General features: G+C 36.7%; 1 protein-coding gene across 7 annotated transcripts in view; it reads right to left on the reverse strand.

The window, feature by feature from the left end:
* Positions 1-19,642, reverse strand: part of PSD3 (pleckstrin and Sec7 domain containing 3) — a 555,746-nt gene that overhangs the window by 90,047 nt on the left and 446,057 nt on the right. For all 7 annotated transcript variants that reach the window (XM_007961788.3, XM_007961789.3, XM_007961791.3 and 4 more), the window contains one exon: positions 10,656-10,849. In XM_007961788.3, the coding sequence (XP_007959979.2) occupies positions 10,656-10,849 (194 nt within the window). The remainder of the gene's footprint in view (positions 1-10,655; positions 10,850-19,642) is intronic.

The raw sequence follows: 19,642 nt of genomic DNA on the forward strand, positions 1-19,642 counted from the left end.
TTTCTAAACTTTTGATGACAGGCAGATGTGTAAATACCTCTAAAGTAAGTGAACCTCTCCAACCTTGTCAAGGTGCTCCACACCACTCTTTATATCCACAGTATTGACAAGGAGATTGAAAAGATGAACCACATATAGTTCTCACCTCCTTAAAAAGCGATGAATTATTTTAATATTTCAAATTCAGAACTAATCCCAGGACTGTACAATGACTAAAGAATCTATAGAACAATGTGATTAAAATATTTTAAAATTATTAAAGTGATATGTCCACACAGTTAGCCTCTTTTGATTCATTTCTTCTCAGCTTCTCTGTTTCCATTTTCCAAAAATCCTTTTGAAACAAATTACTTCTCGCAGTCGTTAAGTGTCATTATATCCCTAAACAAGGTGCTTCTACCACTGTGTCATAATAGGTTGTAAACACACTCTCAGTTTTGGGCTGTGATAGATGAGAATTTAACAAACTTAACTATGCCATTCCATCTTCCCAATATAGTTACATAGCTTTTATTTGTATCTGTATTGATTACCCTTGTAGCTTTACGGAGCATAACATTATTATTGTTTTAGTGAAAAATTTTTTCCCAGCTTTAGTAAGGTGTTATTGACAAATAAAAATTGTACATAAGTGTACAATTTGATGTTTTTATAAACAAATTGTGAAATAATTACCATGATGAAACTAATTGACATACGTTTCATCTCACATAGTTGTCACTTTCTTATGTATTTATTTGACGAATAATAACTGACATTATTCTGACATTATTTCTTCTTTCCCTAGTACGGGCAGCATCTTCTAACTTCCTCTCTGTACGAGGAGCTTAATGGATCTCTCTCCCTGCTCCCTCTTAGTTCTATCCAGTTTGACCTCCCACCTTCTATCATCTGTACTCTTAGGGGATCAAGTTGCACAATATTTATATTTTAATGTGTGCCACAATTAAATCTTTCACATGTCTAAATGTGAGTAATAACAAAAATTCTATTATTATGGTAAGATTTTAAATTATTAACTATGCTATAATGATGGCGATCACAAAGACATTTTTTGTTTTCAATTTTCATTCCAAACATTTTTTTGTAGAGACGGCTAAAACCATATGGTCCAGGCTGGTCTCAAACTCCTGGGCTCAAACGGTCCTCCTGCCTTGGCCTTCCAAAGTACTGGGATTACAGGCATGAGTCACTGTGTCTGGTCAACGTTTTCTCTCACTACTAATTTTTGTTTATTGAGTTTTCTAACTGTAATTTTTCCTGTGCAGATTTTAAGAAAAACATCCTTATATGTTTCCAAATTTTCCATGCAATCAGATGTTCTATTGAGTTTTAAAAATTTTATTTATAGGCCAGGAGCAGTGGCTTATGCCTGTAATCCCAGCATTCTGGGAAGCCAAGGCAGGAGGACTGTTTGAGGCCAAGAGTTCAAGACCAGTCTGGGCAATATAGTGAGACCCCGTCTCCACAAAAAAAAAAAAAAAAAAAAAAAAAAAAAAAAAAAAAAAAAAAAAACAAGAAAGAAAAAGGAAAAAAAAATTAGCTGGGCATGGTGGTATATGCCTGTAGTCCCAGCTACTTGGGTAGCTGAGGTAGGAAGACTGCCTGAGCCAGATGTCTGAGGCTGCAGTGAGCTATGACTGCATGTACCACTGTACTCCAGCCTGGGTTACTGAGTGAGACTCCATCTCAAAAAAAAAAAAAAAAAAAGAAAGAAAGAAAAAGAGAAAGAAAAAAAATGTAAAACATGTAAGACTTCAAAAGGTTATCAAGAGTAATAAAGTAGGTATACATATACTACTGCCAAATGTAAAAAATATATATTATCAATATAGTGAAACCACTGAGTACCCGTCACTGACTGCCTGCTATTCTCCTTTCCAGAAGTAACAACCATTCTTTGTTTAATGATTTCAATATATGAATGCATTCTTACTAAAAATAGTAGTGGTTTGCATGCTTTCAAATGTTATCTTATATGCAGATTCTTCTGCAAGCTGCTTTTTTTCATTCAACATTACCACTGGTGAGATTCCTCCATGTTGATATGGGGAACTCTAGTTCCTTCCTTTTCAATTATATGGATATACAAAATGCATTCAATCACTTATTAATGGACATTGAAGTTTTTAAATTTTGAGCTATTATAATGTTGCTATAAACATGACTTCTGTAAAACTAAGAGTTTCTGTAGGTATATACATACTTATAACTAATTAACTGAGATATAAGAATAAACATTTCCAACTTTATTATTGCCAACTGCTTTCCAAAGTACAAATGATACCACTAATACTTTCGCAGTGTAGAACAGGCCCATTGCTCCAAATCCTTGCCAACATTTGGTATTTTTAATTTTGGTCAAGGTAACATGTGAAATGACATTTCACTGTATGTTTAATGAATATCCTTGATTATCAATAAGGTTGAAAATGTCTTCATAAATGTATTGATCTTCTGAGTTTCGTTTTCGGAGCATGGCCTATTCAATTTTGCCCATTTTTCTACTAAGTTGTCTTTTTTCTAACTAAAATTTCTTTATAAATATTACCAAGAATCCTAATCCTTTATTAGTAATATGCTACAAGTATCTTCTCTTAATCCATGAATTGCCTTTTGTTTTTAAATACAATTTTAATATAAAGTCATTACTTTTGGTGTAATTTTAAGTATCAATATTTTCTTCTACTGTTTTTGAGAATATGTATGTATATATGGATGCATATAGTTATGTAGAGACGAGGTCTTGTTATGTTGCCCAGGCTGGTCTTGAATTCCTGGGCTCAAGTGATCCTCCTGTCTTGGATTCCCAAAGTATTGGGATTACAGCTATGAGCCACTGTACCCAGCTGCTTTTGTAAATCTTAAGAATCCACTTTCTACCTAAAGGGCATAAAGTTATTGTCCCACATGTTCTTCTAAAAATCTGAGAACCTTGTTTCTCAAATTTTTATCTTTAATCTGCGTGAAACTGGTTTTTGTGTTAGAACTGAGGTGGGGAATACATACACACACACACTTCTCAATGTAAATTATGGAAGCATTTTTGCTTCCAATTTTCTGATGTACTTTATATATCATCCACCAAATTTTTATAAGCACTGGAGACAGCTGCTTCTGGGTTCTCTTTTCCAACCCATCATCCTATCTGTGTATTGTTATCTGGGAAAATGTCATCATGGCCCTTATGTACTTCTCCCCCTTAATTAATGTAGGAGGAGGTTTGGTATAAGGCTACAGGGAGCTGTGAAAACTATGGTCAACCAGAAAATGCCTATATCCATGCAATTTAATGTTTAAACAGCACTGTGTTGGCCAAGTAAAACAAATATTCAGGCTTCACGGTCCCTAGCTTGAGACCTCTAGTTATCTAAGTACATGCTACACAGCGACAGACTGTCCCAACCACACAAAAAATGCAGAATTTAAACATTTTGTAAACATATGTTCTCATCGGAATTGCTTTTAACAATATGCTACTATTAGTTTGGTATAATCAGATTTTTGTTCCACCAGATACACTGTTATTCTTTGCTACATCCTTGGTTAAGATGCTTAAGATCAGGGTCTTTATAAAACGGGGATAAGAAAAATATCTGCTTTGTAGGACCAAGATTAAATGCATTAATGCATTAAATGCTTAGGATAAAGCTCTAATATTTAGCAATCATTGAATTATCACTATTATTATCATGTATATCATTTATATTTTGGTTACGTTGTTTCCAGTTTCTTGATTTCCACAAGTATGTTACATCAGATTGAGTAAACTAGAAGCTTATACTGAATATTGTTTTTTATTCTATCTGATAAAACTCAGAAGATGCATTTTGTTTTCCAAATTTGGCGTTTCAAAGCTTTCCCTTAATGTCAGATTTAATAGGTCTTGGTAAAAACATATACTTCTCAGAGAGGTACTACAATTTGTCTCCTGGAGGCAGAATTTCTGAACTGAGCATAACTTTAAAAGGCAAAAAAATGAAGAAAACCTCCAAGGTTTAAAAATAAGGATGAAGTCTGACAAACTGAATCTTTAAAGTTGATTAAAAAAAAGACACCAAATCTTGAGTGAAATAAATGGTCCATTTGAGACAAGTTTATCAGCATGTAAGAGAAAATAACCTTTCCATACAGCTTTGATTCAAATCTTCACTTATAAAACACTTTTTGTAATATTTGTCATCAGAGCACCTGGCCATGTTTACATACATGTAAAAACGTAATATAGCTCTAGCTATAGTGAACATGCTTAATCAAAATAAGTATTTAGAAAATAAGTACTACTTTTTGTGTCCAAAAAGCAGCATGTAAGATTCTCAGAATTATTTGAAGCTCCTATTCCAGGAAAGCTACACTGTTACTTTCATTTCTTTTCCTATGTAATGTAAATAAAAAGTGATATGTTTCATAGCACATTATATAAGTCCTTACTATAAAACATTTTTCTAATTTGTTTATAGTGACCATCTCTCAAAAGAAGAAGGCAGAAACATTCAGAAACAATTGAGGCATTCTAGTAGGTTCCCAAGAAGGAGCAGCAGCCAAACATTTAGATAAACCTGTTCAATTAGACATGACTGAAAATTCAACAAATGAGGTTGTCGGGGGAGAGGATTAGATGGGAAGGAAACAAAAGCTTTTCTACATCTCCAAATATATAACTAAACAGTTTGTTTTTACTTGAATGCTTAGAATTCCTTATTAATTTCGTAGTTCAGTAAATACTAGGTCTTAAAGCAGGAAGCAACTGGAAAGACATTTTTTAACAAAAGGGATCATAAATCAGCTTAGTTCTGCTTATGCCCATGAAACAGTAACTGCTATAGAAACTGCCCTACTATAATAACTTTAAAAAGTCTATGTATGTATATAAAACAAAAGTTTTTAGAAATTTCAAAACAGAAAACACTGGATTATAATTCTGAAGAGAAAGAAACAAATGAGTTAAGACTGGCTTGCTGCTTAGAGAAAGCGTCTCACTTCCAATAGTGGAAGAGGGTACCTAAACAGAGCCTGCAAGTCATGCTGAGTTGAGGAGATAAGAAAGGAGTTCAGTGATGTTGAGAGGGCTAGAATTTGTAGAGCCGCATAAAAGAGAGGGGAGAATTACAAAAACAGATAGCTCTGAAGACCTGCAGAGGATACTCTGATCTTGGCTGTAGCATCAATCTTAGCACAAGTGAAAGGAAACAACTCAAGGCATGGGGAAAATAAAGTTGTGGGATGAACAATTTCAAGAGTTCACACAGGGATAAGAAGAGTTTATGTTTTCTTAAGCCAGAGTGGACAGACTTTGTAATATATGGCGCATTGGAAAGAGGATGAAGAAGAATAAGAATGCCTTATTAAGCCGGGCGCGGTGGCTCACGCCTGTAATCCCAGCACTTTGGGAGGCCGAGGCGGGCGGATCACAAGGTCAGGAGATCGAGACCATGGTGAAACCCCGTCTCTACTAAAAAATAGAAAAAAATTAGCCGGGCGCAGTGGCGGGCGCCTGTAGTCCCAGCTACTCGGGAGGCTGAGGCAGGAGAATGGCGTGAACCCGGGAGGCGGAGCTTGCAGTGAGCCGAGATCGCGCCACTGCACTCCAGCCTGGGCGACAGAGCGAGACTCCGTCTCAAAAAAAAAAAAAAAAAAAAAAAAAAAAAAAGAATGCCTTATTAATGGAAATAAACAAGTCCCAGAATAAAGACTGCTCTGCATCCACCAGAACAAAGGGTAAAGGTACGCCTCTAAAGAATTCAGTTAATCTACAAGTTACTTACCTGCACACCAGGAGAAAATTCAATTCTTTTTTTTTTTTAAATGAATACAACTAAAAGTAGCACCCGAAAGATGGAAAATTCACAATGTCTGGCACTTGAATAAAAATCACAAGGAAAGCAAAGAAAAAGGAAAAAAAAAAATTATGCAACAGTTCCAGAAATGACAGAAAGGAAGGGAATCAAAGAGAAGAACCTTAAAAAAGCAATTATAAACAGAATAAATATATTCAAGGACATGAAGAAAGACAACAACCTGGTAAGGAGAGAAATGTAAGATATAAAATAGACCCATGTTGAACTTCAAAGATAAACATGCTGTTTATGAAATGAAAAATGAAGTAAATGAAGAATAGAAATTATCCAAATAGAGTACTGAAAGGACAAAGAGTTAAAAATATTGGAAAAAGCTTCAGTAAACCCTTGGGATAGCATTGAGTATCATAGAGAAACCAAATCCCATAACAGGAGTCGGTACTTTAAGAAATAATGGCTGAAAAAAATACGAACCTATGAAGGCGAGAACCCCAACAAACACCAAATAAGGAAAACATAAAGAAAATCACACTAAGACATCACATAATAAAATCAATGAAAACCAGAGATAGAAAAACCTTGAAAGCATTCGTAGTAGCAGAAAAAGCCATCTTGGATACAGAGGAATAAAGATAAGGATGATAGCAGACTTTTTTGTGTGAAATCCTGCAGGGCAGGGAAAAATGAAACATCATCTTTAAGTATTGAAAGGAAAAGCAACTTGCCAAAGAATTCTATACCCAGTAAATATAAATTCCTAAAATTAAGGTGAAAATAAAGATATTTTCACTCTGATAAAACACGAGAAAAATTCCTGACAGCAGGTATGTGGGGGTAAAAGTAAAAAAAGGTTTCTCTTTAGAGCAAAAATATTAACAATGAACTACTTTAAGTTTTAGAACATAGAATTAAAATACAGGACAACATCACAAAGGCTAGGAAGAGATAAGGGGAATTAACCTGATATAAGGGTCTCAAACTATAAATGAAGCAGTACAATTTGAAGGTGAGCTGTGACAGGTTAAAGATGTATACTGTAAACCTTGCAGCAAATACTAAAATAATTAAAGAAGTATAGCAAATAGGTCAACAGTGACAAAAAACAGAACCACACACAAAAAATAATCCTACACAAGAAAGGAAAATAACAGATGGAATAAATAAGAAACCAACAGTAAGATGGCAGATTTAAAGTCAACTATACCAATAACTACTACTAATGTAAATGGTATAAATACTCTAATTAAAAGACAGATATGTGATTTAGAATAAAAAGCAAGGCCCACCAATATTCCATATAACAGAAAGCAATTTTAGAGACACAGTTATAAATTAACAATAAAAAGATAGAAACAAAATGTGTATAGCATGTAAAAACTAAAAGGAAACTAAAGTGGCTATATTAATGTTAGACAAAGTAGACTCCAAAATAAGGAATATAACCAGGGATGTGGAACGTCACTTCATGACAAAGGTGACAAATCATCAGGAAGACATAATATATATATATAGGTATAAGGGATGCAAAATGACATAGAAACTTTAGAAATTTCTTATAAAGATACATTTAGCACATGGTGCAGCAATCTTACTCTTCTCCTCCTAGGTAACTTCTAAAAAGATGAAATCATATGTACATGCAAAAACTTATATGTGAATGTCCACAGGGGTTTTATTTATAATAGCTCAAAATTGGAAACAACCCAAATGCTCAGCTGGTAAATCAATACACTATGGAATATCCAAATAATGGAATACTTATTAAGCAATAAGAAGAGAGAAACTATTAATTATTAATTCACACAACACCTAACACTATACACGAATCTGCAAAGAATAACACTAAGTGAATGAAGCCAGACACAAAGCAGTCCTATGATTCCATGTAATGCAATTTTAGAAAAGGTAAAAGTATAGGACCCAAAGACAGATAATTGTCGTAATTGTCATAGGATGGGAGTAAGAGGAGAAGGATTACTGCAAAAAGTATAATTAAACTATTTTGGGTAAAGGAAATGTTATTTATCTTAATTGTGTTGATGGTTATATAACCACATACATTTTTCAAAACTCAAACTATATACTCTAAATTGGTGAATTTTAGTTTCTGTAAACTATCAGAAGTCATGCACATTCCGTATTGTAAGGCTGAATTATCTGCTAACATTAATGTGATCTGGAAACCATGGGAAATTGAAATGGGGATATCCAGGAAGAGCCTGAGGAATTAAAGTCAGCTGAAACTTCCAGGCTCCTCCTGATAGCCCCATGAAAAACAGGTTAAAAGTCCTCCAGTGATAAAGCAATTGACAGGAAAGAAGCCTGGAGATGGGCACGTCTTAACCCATCCATACATTTTCCCTTTTGTTCTCAGGCACGAATAGAGATAGAAACAAGCTGAGGCAGGTTCCTTTCGAAAACAGGAAGAACTTCTTAACTTGCTACAAAGACAAAAGCCCCATGACACTTACAACTGACTTGACCAACCAGAAATTCTCAAGACAGTTAACTAAGGCTTCAAAGGAGATATACTGGCAGGAAAACTTCTGGTCTGGTACAAGGTGTCTGTGATGTCTCAACTGCTAAGCAATCCTCAGGTTCTGTATCTATATTCATATGTACTAGGCTGCTGAGGGAGAAGAGCTTCCACCAGGAGAATCCTCCAATAGAGGAGGTTTTCTGGGCCACTCGGTCCAGGAAAACAGTGGACAAGGAAAATTTAATCAGTAGAATCTGGGGACTTTGGAATAAACTAACCAATTAAGTCAATCCATTGCTAGGAAATGAGTCAATGAAAAGATGCTCACATGGGTTAACTTTGCTATCTCTGTCTAGTAGCATGTAGTAAACACTCTAAATAAGTGACAGTTGTTATACCTCCCCTTTTTGTCTTTTCTTGAATTGAAATTATTCTTTCTTTTTCTCTAGTACTTTATGTGAGGTATGTCAGATACAGTCAACTCTCCATATCTGTGGGTTCCGCATCTGTGGATTCAACCAACAGTGGATGGAAAATATTCCCTCCAAAACTGTGTCTGTATGGAATATGTACAGACTTTCTTCCTTGTCATTATTCCCCAAAGAATACAACATAACAACTATTTACACAGTATTAGATATTATAAGTAATCCAGAGATAGTTTAAAGTATATGGGAGGATATGCATCAGTTACATGCAAATACTATGCCATTTTACATCAGGGACTTGAGTGTCCTTGGATTTTGGTACCTGTGAGAGGCCCTGGAATCAATCCTCTACAGATATTAAGGGACAACTGGATTTTCAAATTTTTCACTTAGCCTATAGATTTAAGTGCCATCCATACCCGACTGAGGGGAATGAACACAATCAACAAATCTTAGCCTTGGAGACAGAAGCTGCAGCTGGACAGGCATGTTACAGAGAAATGGTATATTTGTGGTTGTAAAAGGAAAACTGCAATGTTTGGCAAATGCATTATTCAATGTATGAAGAAGGGTGTGTGTGCACACTGGAAAGAAAGAAATGGATATCTACTGCTTTGTGTGCCAAGAATTCCTATTCTGTGAGACCAGTATCTCATTCCTCTTGCCATTGCATGTGAGTGGGGGCTGACAATCATAATATTCCATCCTCTTAGTGATGCAAGTCAGAATCCTGTACTAGACCAGACTACATTAGAAGTTAAGGAAGAAGAAGAATCCTCTTTGGTGTCAAAATTAAACACACGATCTATAGCGCTGCTAATAACCATGTATAAAAGACCTAATTCCAAAGAATAGTGCTGACACAAAAAAATCACGCAGAGATAGAAGTGGAGAGTACGTCCGGGTGACAATCCATCTTCAGGTGTGCCCTTTTTCTAAGATAGATTGACTTGCTGTCACTTACACCTGTATGAACTCTGACATGATGTTGTGAGATAAAATTAAGTAGTCTAATAATCCAGTATATAAGGTGCCCAGAAAATATGGTGGATGTAGTCTTAAAGAACTTGGGAACATTAAGAAATTTGTTCAGCATTGCTAAGTCCATGTCAAAGCCACTCCACTGCAATGTTTCTCTCGACTGTAAGCTAATAGAATATGCTAACACATTAAGAAAAAGGATCCAGCCACAGATAGAAACAGTGGTACTATCCATCTTTTCACCCCAAAGATAATTCTGAGCAAACATGTCACCTTATCTTACTCTGTTCAAGTATATAAAATTGCTGTCACTCTGCAAAGATTATTCTAACTATATAAGCATGCTCCATTCCTATCAAATTCCAAACACCATCATTTATCAAGATAATCATGCCTCATACTTCATAGAGATATCAGAAGCCATCCAATTGGGCTCCTTCAATTTCCCAAAGCTAATTATACTATGCTCTCCTACATCTCACCTGTCCACCTTCTCAAAGGCCAGTCATTCCACATATGCACTGGATACGAATTCCCTCCCTCCATCCCTTGTCTCTGGGACCATACACCATTAATTTTTCTATGCATTGCAAATTCAATCTTTCCTCAACCACCAGAAATGTAAACTTCATGAAGACAGAAACCTTGTCCCTCTTGCTCACCACTGTATTTCTGGTGCCTGGCACAGCAGGTAGTCAGTATTATTTGTTGAAACCATGACTAAATAAATGAAAGGACAGAGAATGAATAAATTGTAAGAAGTTTGCCATTTCTAAAGTTCTATAATTCTGTTTAGAGAAGAGCAGGTGCCACATTGGATTTTTAATTTAGGGTTAGAGGCTATATCAAATTTCAAGAATATGTCTAATAGATAAACATGATTTTTTTCATCCTTGACTTTCAGATAAATTCACTTTGAGCATAAAGATGAAATAAATGAAACAGAAAATGACAACACATGATACTTACTCTTCTTTCCATCCATATCTGCATGAATCTTCCGAGCCAAGAATCCACTTTTGTACACAGCAGCATTTGGATCATGAGGAATGTCCAAAAATGGGTTAGTAGTACTTCCAATACGACTGATGGTCTTTGGATGTGTTCCATTAGCTTTCTCCTCAGTACTTTCTGAAGGAGACTTCTTTTTCTCTTCATCATCTCTAAAAGGGAGAAAGCACAAAGACTGAGTCAAACACGTACCATAATGTTCAAAGAAAAAAGTTACTTACTGTAAAAAACTACGTTGTATTCCAATGGTCTATCACTTTTTTTTTTTTTTTTTTTTTTTTTTTTTGAGAAGGAGGCTCGCTCTGTCGCCCAGGCTGCAGCGCAGCGGCGCGATCTCAGCTCACTGCAAGCTCCGCCTCCCGGGTTTACGCCATTCTCCTGCCTCAGCCTTCCGAGTAGCTGGGACTACAGGCGCCCGCCACTTCGCCCAGCTAGTTTTTTTTTTTGTATTTTGTAGTACAGACGGGGTTTCACTGTGTTAGCCAGGATGGTCTTGATCTTCTGACCTCGTGATCCGCCCGCCTCGGCCTCCCAAAGTGCTGGGATTACAGGCGTGAGCCGCCGCGCCCAGCAGGTCTATCACTTTTTACAACCACCACCATGGTAATGACAGGCACGATTTGTTAAATGTATTCTACGTGCCAGGTGTTATGCTCATGGAAATATCTTGTAAGACTGATATTAATATCCTCTATTACAGATAAGGAAATAGATTCAGTGAGTTTAAATAAATATACAAGGCCACAGATTTAGTGATGAAGAGACAGTGAAGATATGATCACAAAATCTCTAAAGTCACCGGTCTTTTCACCCTTTACAACGCTTTCATGTTTCTCTTCTTTCAAACAAATGGGAGTTTATTGGCAGGAATCATGATGTTGACTTACGTATTTCTACAGGAACTAGCATAGAACTAGGTGTACGGAAAACAGCAAAAGTGTTAGAGTGAGCCCAATGGACAATAGTAAACAACATCTCCCAAACAACCATGCTAGTCCCTAATATTAAGACCCCAGACAAAGCTACTATGGATTAGAATGGTGGTGCCACGCACAGTGCTTTGGCATGTGATAGCTGCTACTTTCTCAACCACCATAAAAATAGTCCTTGGCATCTATTGTTCCCATCTTTATGTCCATGTGTACTCAGTGTTTAGATTCCACGTATAATTGAGAAGGTGTAGTATTTGGTTTTCTGTTCCTGTATTAATTCACTTCGAATAATAGTCTTCAACTGCATCCATGTTGCTGCAAAGGACAAGATATCATTCTTTTTCTATGGCTGCAGAGTATTCCATGGTGTATTATGTACCACATTTTCTCTATCCAATTCACCATCGAAGGGCACCTAGGTTAATGCTATGATTTTGCTATTGTAAATAGGGCTGCAATAAACCTATGAGTGCATGTGTCTTTTTGGTGATTTATCTTTGATTTATCTTTCTTTAGGTATATAACCAGTAATGGGATTGCTGGGTTGAATTGTAGTTCTTTTTTACGTACCCTAAGAAGGTACTTAAAAACTGCTTTCCATAGTAGCTGAACTAATTCACATTCCCACCAATGATGTTTAAGTGTTCCCTTTTCTCTGCAGCCTCACTGGCATCTTTTTTTTTTTTTTGCCTTTTAAATAACAGCCATTATGACTGGTATGTGATAGTATCTCACTGTGGTTTTACATTTCTCTGATGATTAGTGATGAGCATTTTTTCATATGTTTGTTGGCCATTTGTGTATCTTTTTCTGAGAAGAATCTGTTCACGTCCTTTGCCCACTTTTTTAGTGAGGTTATTTGGTTCTTTGCTTGTTGAATTCTTTAAGTTCCTTATAGAAGTTGAATATTAGATCTTTGTCAGATTCATAGTTTGCAAATAACCAAAATATATTTTAAATATGTCACAAAACCAGAAGTGTTTGATAATGATGGTGATCAGAGAAAAACAACCTTTTTTTTTTTCTCTATTGGTATTTTATCAGTAATTTTGAGGTATGTGAAAATAAAACTGGACTCTGAGAAAAAATTGATGTTTTACATTTTGAAAGAATTTCAGATTTGTGAAGGACAGAATTCCCCTATGCCAAGCTTCTCCTAATGTTAACATCTTATATATTAGTAACTATAGCAAAAAATTTCAAAACTAAAAAATTAACATGAGTTTAATACAATGAATTAAACTCGGCTTTATTTGGAATCCATTAGTTTACGTTTTCTATTCTAGGATCCTATCCATGACCACACAGCGCATTCTGAGGTCTCTTCAGCATCATCCAGTCTGTAACAGCTCCTCAGTCTCTCCCTGTCCTTTATGACCGTGACACTTTGAAGAGTATTGGTCAGTTATCTTGTAGAACATCCTCAGTTTAGGTTTTTCTTATGTTTTCTCATGACTGGATAGAGGTTATGCATTTTGTGGGAAAGATTCCATACAGGTGATGCACCTTTCTCAGTGCATTAGGTCCAGGGGATACAAGTTTTATTACTGGTTATAATTAATCATGATCACTTGGGTAAGGTAGTGTCCCACAAGTTTCTCCACAGTAAAGTTACTATTTAACTTTGTAAATGTTTTTGGGGAGATATCTTGTAACTATGCAAATATTCTGATTCTCCTTTACCCACTAACTTTAACATTAATTAGGGGATCTTGTAACAATTATTATTTATGGTGTTTTAATGGTTCCCTCGTATATTTTACATTAATTGAAATTCTTCTGTAAGTATGGACACAAGGATATCTGTTTTATTCTTTAGGTTATAATCAAATACAAATACTATTGTTATTTAATTTGTTGCTTAAATTTTTCCAGCTTTGGCCATTGGGAGTTATAATAAAGTGTGCTCCCACATCCTGTGAACACGCCTCATCTTCTAATGTACTTCTTTACTTTCAGGTACCACAAAACGCCTCCAAGCTCATCTTAAATTTCCCTTGTCCTGGCCCAGAAATCAACCACTTCTTCAAGGAGCCTTGGATCTTTTTAATGGAGAAGAGTATTTAGAAACCAAATCTAGGGGCTAGATGTGCTCATTGCTTTGGGGTCCTCTCAATAGAGAAAGCTAGGCAGATATAGTCAAGTATCATATAACAACGTGTGGTCAACGATGGACAGCATACAATATACAATATGCTCCTGTAAAATTATAATGTAGCCAAAAAATCCCATTGTCTAGTATTTACTATACTATGCTTTTCAGCGTTAGAGTATCCCACTTATTTATTTTAAAAAAGTTCACTGTAAAACAGCCTCAGGCAGGTCTTTCAGGAGGTGTTCCAAAAGAAGACTTTGCACTATTTACAACACCAAAGACTTGGAATCTACCCAAATGCCCACCAATGACAGACTGGGTAAAGAAAATGTGGCACATATACACTATGAAATACTATGCAGTAATAAAAAAGAACGAGTTCATTTCCTTTGCAGGCACATGGATGAAGCTGGAAATCATCATTCTCATTAAACTAACACAAGAACAGTAAACCAAACACCACATGTTCTCACTCATAAGTGAAAGTTGAACAATGAGAACATCTGGACACAGGGAGGGGAATACTGGGGCAGTGGAGGGCAAGGGGAGGGAGAGCATTAGGAAAAATACCTAATGCATGCGGGCTTAAAACCTAGATGATGGGTTGATAGGTGCGGCAAACCACCGTAGCACATGTATACCTATGTAACAAACCTGCAGGTTCTGCACATGTATCCCAAAACTTAAAAACAAACAAACAAAAAAGGTGCCTTTGTTATCATAGGAGATGACAGCTTCATGCATGTTATTGCCCCTAAAGACCCTCCAGTGGAACAATATATGAGGTGAAAGACAGTGATACTGATGATCCTGACCTCGTGTGACCCTAAGCTAGTGTGTGTATTTGTGTTCTAATTATTTTTATTATTTGAACTCTTAGCCTATAAATCCAATGTGTTCTAATTTTTAACAAAAAAAAGTTTTTAAAAGTAAAAATGGCAAAAATTTCAAAAATAGGAAAACACTTATAAAATAAAGATATAAAGAAAATGTTTTTGTACAGCTGTATAATGTGTTTTAAGCTGTTATTACAAAAAGTCAAAAAGTTAAAATGACAAGTTTATGAAGTAAAAAAGTTACAGTATGCTAAAGTTAATTTATAATTGAAGAAAAGGTTTTTAAAAATAAATTTACTGCAGCCTAAGCTTACAGTGTTTATAAAGTCTACAGTACTGTGTAGTAATGTCCTAGGCTTTCAAATCCATTCACCAGTCAGAGCAACTTCCTGTTTTGCAAGCTCCATTCATGGTAAAGCGCCCTAAACAGGATTACCATTTACAAAAAAAATCTTTAATGCCATATTTGTTACTGTTCATTTTTTTTGGTACTGTTTATTTTCTGTTTAGATATACAAGTACCACTGCGTTACAACTGCCTACAGTATTTGCACAGTAAGGAAGCTATACAGGATTATAGCCTAGGAGCAATAAGCTATGCCATATAGTACACATGATGTTCACACAATGATGAATTCACCTGATGACACAGTTCTCAGAACATATGACTGTTATAAAGTGATGTATGACTGTATATATAAGTATACTTATATGTATACACACATCTATATTTGTGTATCCATCCATCTATCCTAATTAATTCATATTAACACCACCAAACTGAAGCCAGCACAAGGTTCATTCCAGCCTTCCCCCACTTGCTTATCTGTACATCTTCAACAGTGAGAAACCTGGCTCTCATGATCTGCAATATATTGATTTGTTCAATCCTAGTAAACATATAAAAGAGTTCCAATATTGCTAGCCTATAGCCATGTGAGGAACGAATTTATCTCCTAGAGTACAGTGTGTACATTTCTTTTGTCTTACACTGGTTTCCAAAGTTATGGGTCAGCTCTTTCTTTCTCACTCTCATCACAAGGTTTAGGTGGAAAACATATTCCTTTGTTATAGTCTGAATGGGTGGATCACGAGGGCAGGAGTTCAAGACCAGCTTGGCCAAAATGGTGAAACTCCATCTCTACTCAAAATACAAATATTAGGTGGGTGTGGTGGCGGGTGCCTGTAATCCCAGCTACTTGGGAGGCTGAGGCGGGAGAATTGCTTGAACCCAGGAGGTGGAGGTTGCAGTGAGCCGAGACTGCACCACTGCACTCCAGCCTGGGTGACAGAGCAAGACTCTGTACCAAAAAAAAACACAAAAAAACAAAAAAACAAAACAGTACTGTTACAGCCCACAGCTAACACCATACTAAACAGTCAAAGATGGAATGTTTCTCCTCTAAGACCAAAAACAAGACAAGAATGCCCAGTCTCACCACTTTTGTTCAACATAGTTTCGGAAGTTTCAGACAGAACAATTAGGCAAGGAAAAAAAAAAGGAAGTGAAACTGTCTCTGATGCTGGCATAATCTTATATATAGAAAAACCGTAAAAACTACCCCTCCCCAACAACTGTTAGAACTGCTAAAGTCAGTAAAGTTTTAGATTATAAAATCGACACACTAAAATGAGTAGCATTTTTGTACCCTAACTACTCAAAGAATTAAGAAAACAATCCCACTTCCAAAAGCATTAAAACAAAAAAAAGTAGGAATAAATTTAAGCAAGGAGGTCAAGAACTGTACACTGAAAACCATAAAACATTGAAAAAGACACAAATAAATGTAAAAAAAATCCCATGTTAATGAACTGGAAGAATTAATATTGTTAAAATATACCTAATTAACCAAATTCCAATATCTTTTTTTATAGGGATAGAAAAAAAATACTAAAATTTGTAGGAAACGAGAAACTACTCCAAACAGCCAAAGCAATCTTGAGCAAAAAATCAAGGCTGGAGGCATCACTTTTTGACTGCAAAATATAAAGCTACTATAATCAAAACAGCATGATATTGGTATTAAAAACAGAAAGGCAAGAAAAAATCCCAAGTAGCTAGGGTCAACTGGATTTCTGGGAAAGGTTCCAAGAACATACAATAGGGAAAGTACAGCATCAGGTGCCATGGCATCGACCACTGCCTTCTGTGGCTTATGCCAGTCTGAGATCCAAACTATGCCACCATCCCCTCTTAGATCCCTACTTTAGGCAAAATAGAAACCAGTCACGTGGGCAGTCCACAGACAGGCCAGAATATTGTAATCAAGTCCCACTCTCTTCCTTGCATCCCAAGAGAGGGAGTAAGTAATTGTGCTGCTTCTTTAGGACTATGCTATACCATGCTGTGGAGGGAGTTGGGCAAGGACAAGTAACATTGTTTTGAAATTTCCTACTGTTTTAAATTTTTTTTTTTTTTTTAATTCAGAGTTTGCCTGGTTGCTGTACATCTTTGGTTTTCACAGCACATTTGAAGTTATTTCAGATAGCCTTACTTGTTTATGGAATGTTTCCCTAAGAAAACAAGGGCCTGGAGCTTCCTAGTCCACCATTGTGCCCCATTTCCCTTTTATTGCTCTAGTCTTAGTGTTATGGGTTTAATTCAGTCCCCATAAGAGAAATTAAAGTACTAACTTTCAGCACGTATGAACATGACCTTGTTTGGAAATAAGATGATTAAATTACAATGAGGTCATTAGAGTGGGCCCTTATCCAACAATACTGATGTCCTTATTAAAGGGAGACATCTGGACACAGATACACACATACAGAAGGAAGACCCTGAATCTACCACAGGCGAGGAGAGAGGCATGGAGGAGACTCCCTCTCATGGTCTTCAGTAGGAACCAACCCTATTTTCACCTTGATCTCAGTGATCAAGAACCATGAGACAATAAATCTGTGTTTTTTAAGCCCATTTGTGGCATTTTGTTATGGCAGCCAAAGGAAACAGATATACTTAGATACTACCTCACCATAGCTTCAGATTAATTTTATCACTTTTGCAGATGGGAGTGTGCCCTAGAGAAGAAAAACTGGGACAACTGTGTCTCAGTACTTGCTCTTCCATAAACTTCACTGTGATCCTGAATAAGCTGCAGCATCTCTCTAGATCTCAGCCTCCTCATATGTAAAATTTGAAGCTTGCTCTAAGTCAGTAAATACAAGCCATGCAAAGCCTGTCCATGGAGTGGAAGCCCAGGATGAGTAGAGAGGTCTCTGGAATCCCGATTCACTTTCAAAAAACAGCTCTCAGAAGCAGACTGTAGTCTTGAATCCATTCTAGTTCTAGTATTCCATGACTGTAGAACTCTGTTGATATAGACCAATAAATAACCACAAGAAAAGATCAAGAGATCCCGTGTGTCTCTATAGCATTGACCCTAAATGGAAACCTATGCTGATTAAGTTTAGGCTAAATGCTGCAAAAAAGCCTCTCCCCTATGAAATAGAGCTTTCCCCAAGTTTTACCATGCAAACCCTCCACAGCAACAAAACTGCATACATTGTTAACTGACATGGTTTGGCATGTCACCCAAATCTCATCTTTAATTGTAGTTCCTGTAATCCCCATGTGTCATGGGAGGGGCCAGTGGGAGGTAACTGAATCATGGGGGCAGTTTCTCCCAGGCTATTCTCGTGATATTAAGTTCTCATGAGATCTGAGGATTTTATAAGGCCCTTCCCCTTCAACTCGGCTCTCATTCTTCTCCTTCCTGCGACCATGTGAAGAAGGACATGTTTGCATCCCCTTCTGCCATGACTGTAAGTTTCCTGAGGCCTTCCCACCTCTGTGGAACTGTGAGTCAATTAAACCTCTTTCCTTTATAAATTACCCAGTCTTGGGCAGTTCTTTATAGCAGCATGAGAATGGACTAACACATTAGTAAGACTGGAGGGAAGATGGCAGAATAAACCCCTATTTTTTCCTATTTAGGAAAAAATTTCCTATTTCCCCTGTTCTTTCCTATTTAGGAAGCAGAACTAATTAGCCCCACTGACCCACCTTTGAGTGTCTCAAAAGGGAAACTTGACACTTGCCCCCACTACTTCATTAGCATCAGGCAAAGCACTCTATCCCTTTTGCCTTACTGTGTGGCAAACCCAGTGGGGCAGAGCTCAGCTCTGCTCCTTTAGTTCTGATTGCACAGCCTGTAATACGGTTAGGCTGGCAGGCTCAGCAGGCCTGGTGGCCATTTAGGTCCCAATCACATTCTCAATATAACTTTCTACGAGTGTCTTGCACTTTGCATTACAGAGCAGAGGCTTGACTTCATTTCACTCATCACTCTGCTCTGTGTATACACTCCTCTAGCCAGAACATTACAGAAGGGTAGGGGATATAAATCAGGTCCCAAACTCCACCATGTACTGGCAACCATTACCATGATCCCTGTAACTTAATTTCCTGACCTTACGAACAGCCTAGAAGCTAGATGTTACCATATCCCTGCTCTCCTCCAGGAAGCAATGCTTGGGAACTGGTATCCCTGGGCATCAGGGCCAGCTGAGTAGTGATGAAAAGGAGCTCTAAGTTGCCAGGCAGTGTGTGCTAGGCAGTGCTGATATCATGATGATTAAGACCCCTCGAGGGGTTCACCATCCACTAGGGGAAAGAGATACACAAAATATTGGGTAACACATTTTTTATAAAATACTCTACGCCTCCACAGAGTTGTTTACAAAGCAGTATAGGATCAGAGAGGAGGAAAGAGTCTGTATCAAATATGCTAAATTATAAATGCAAGAAATCCTTGTTGGATGATGGCAATGGGGTGATAAACTATGGTGGTTGTTACACAACTGTGCAAAGTTACAAACACTGGTGTACCATAAAATTGGTACACTTAAGTGGGTGAATTTTATGGTATAAAAATTATACCTCAATAAAGCAGTTTATAAAATAAAGGTGGTGGCTGAATGCAGGGGCAGAACACTAAAGTGGCTCACATCTCAATACTGTGATCAGATGATTGTAGGAAAATAAAGTGAAGAATGAACTTATAAAAAAATGTGCTGAGTTATCATGGGGTTTCTATCATACCACATCACATTATACCACGAGGCAGGATGAGTTTAAAA

This window comes from Chlorocebus sabaeus, chromosome 8 (assembly GCF_047675955.1).
Source record: "Chlorocebus sabaeus isolate Y175 chromosome 8, mChlSab1.0.hap1, whole genome shotgun sequence".
Taxonomy (NCBI): Eukaryota; Metazoa; Chordata; class Mammalia; order Primates; family Cercopithecidae; genus Chlorocebus; species Chlorocebus sabaeus.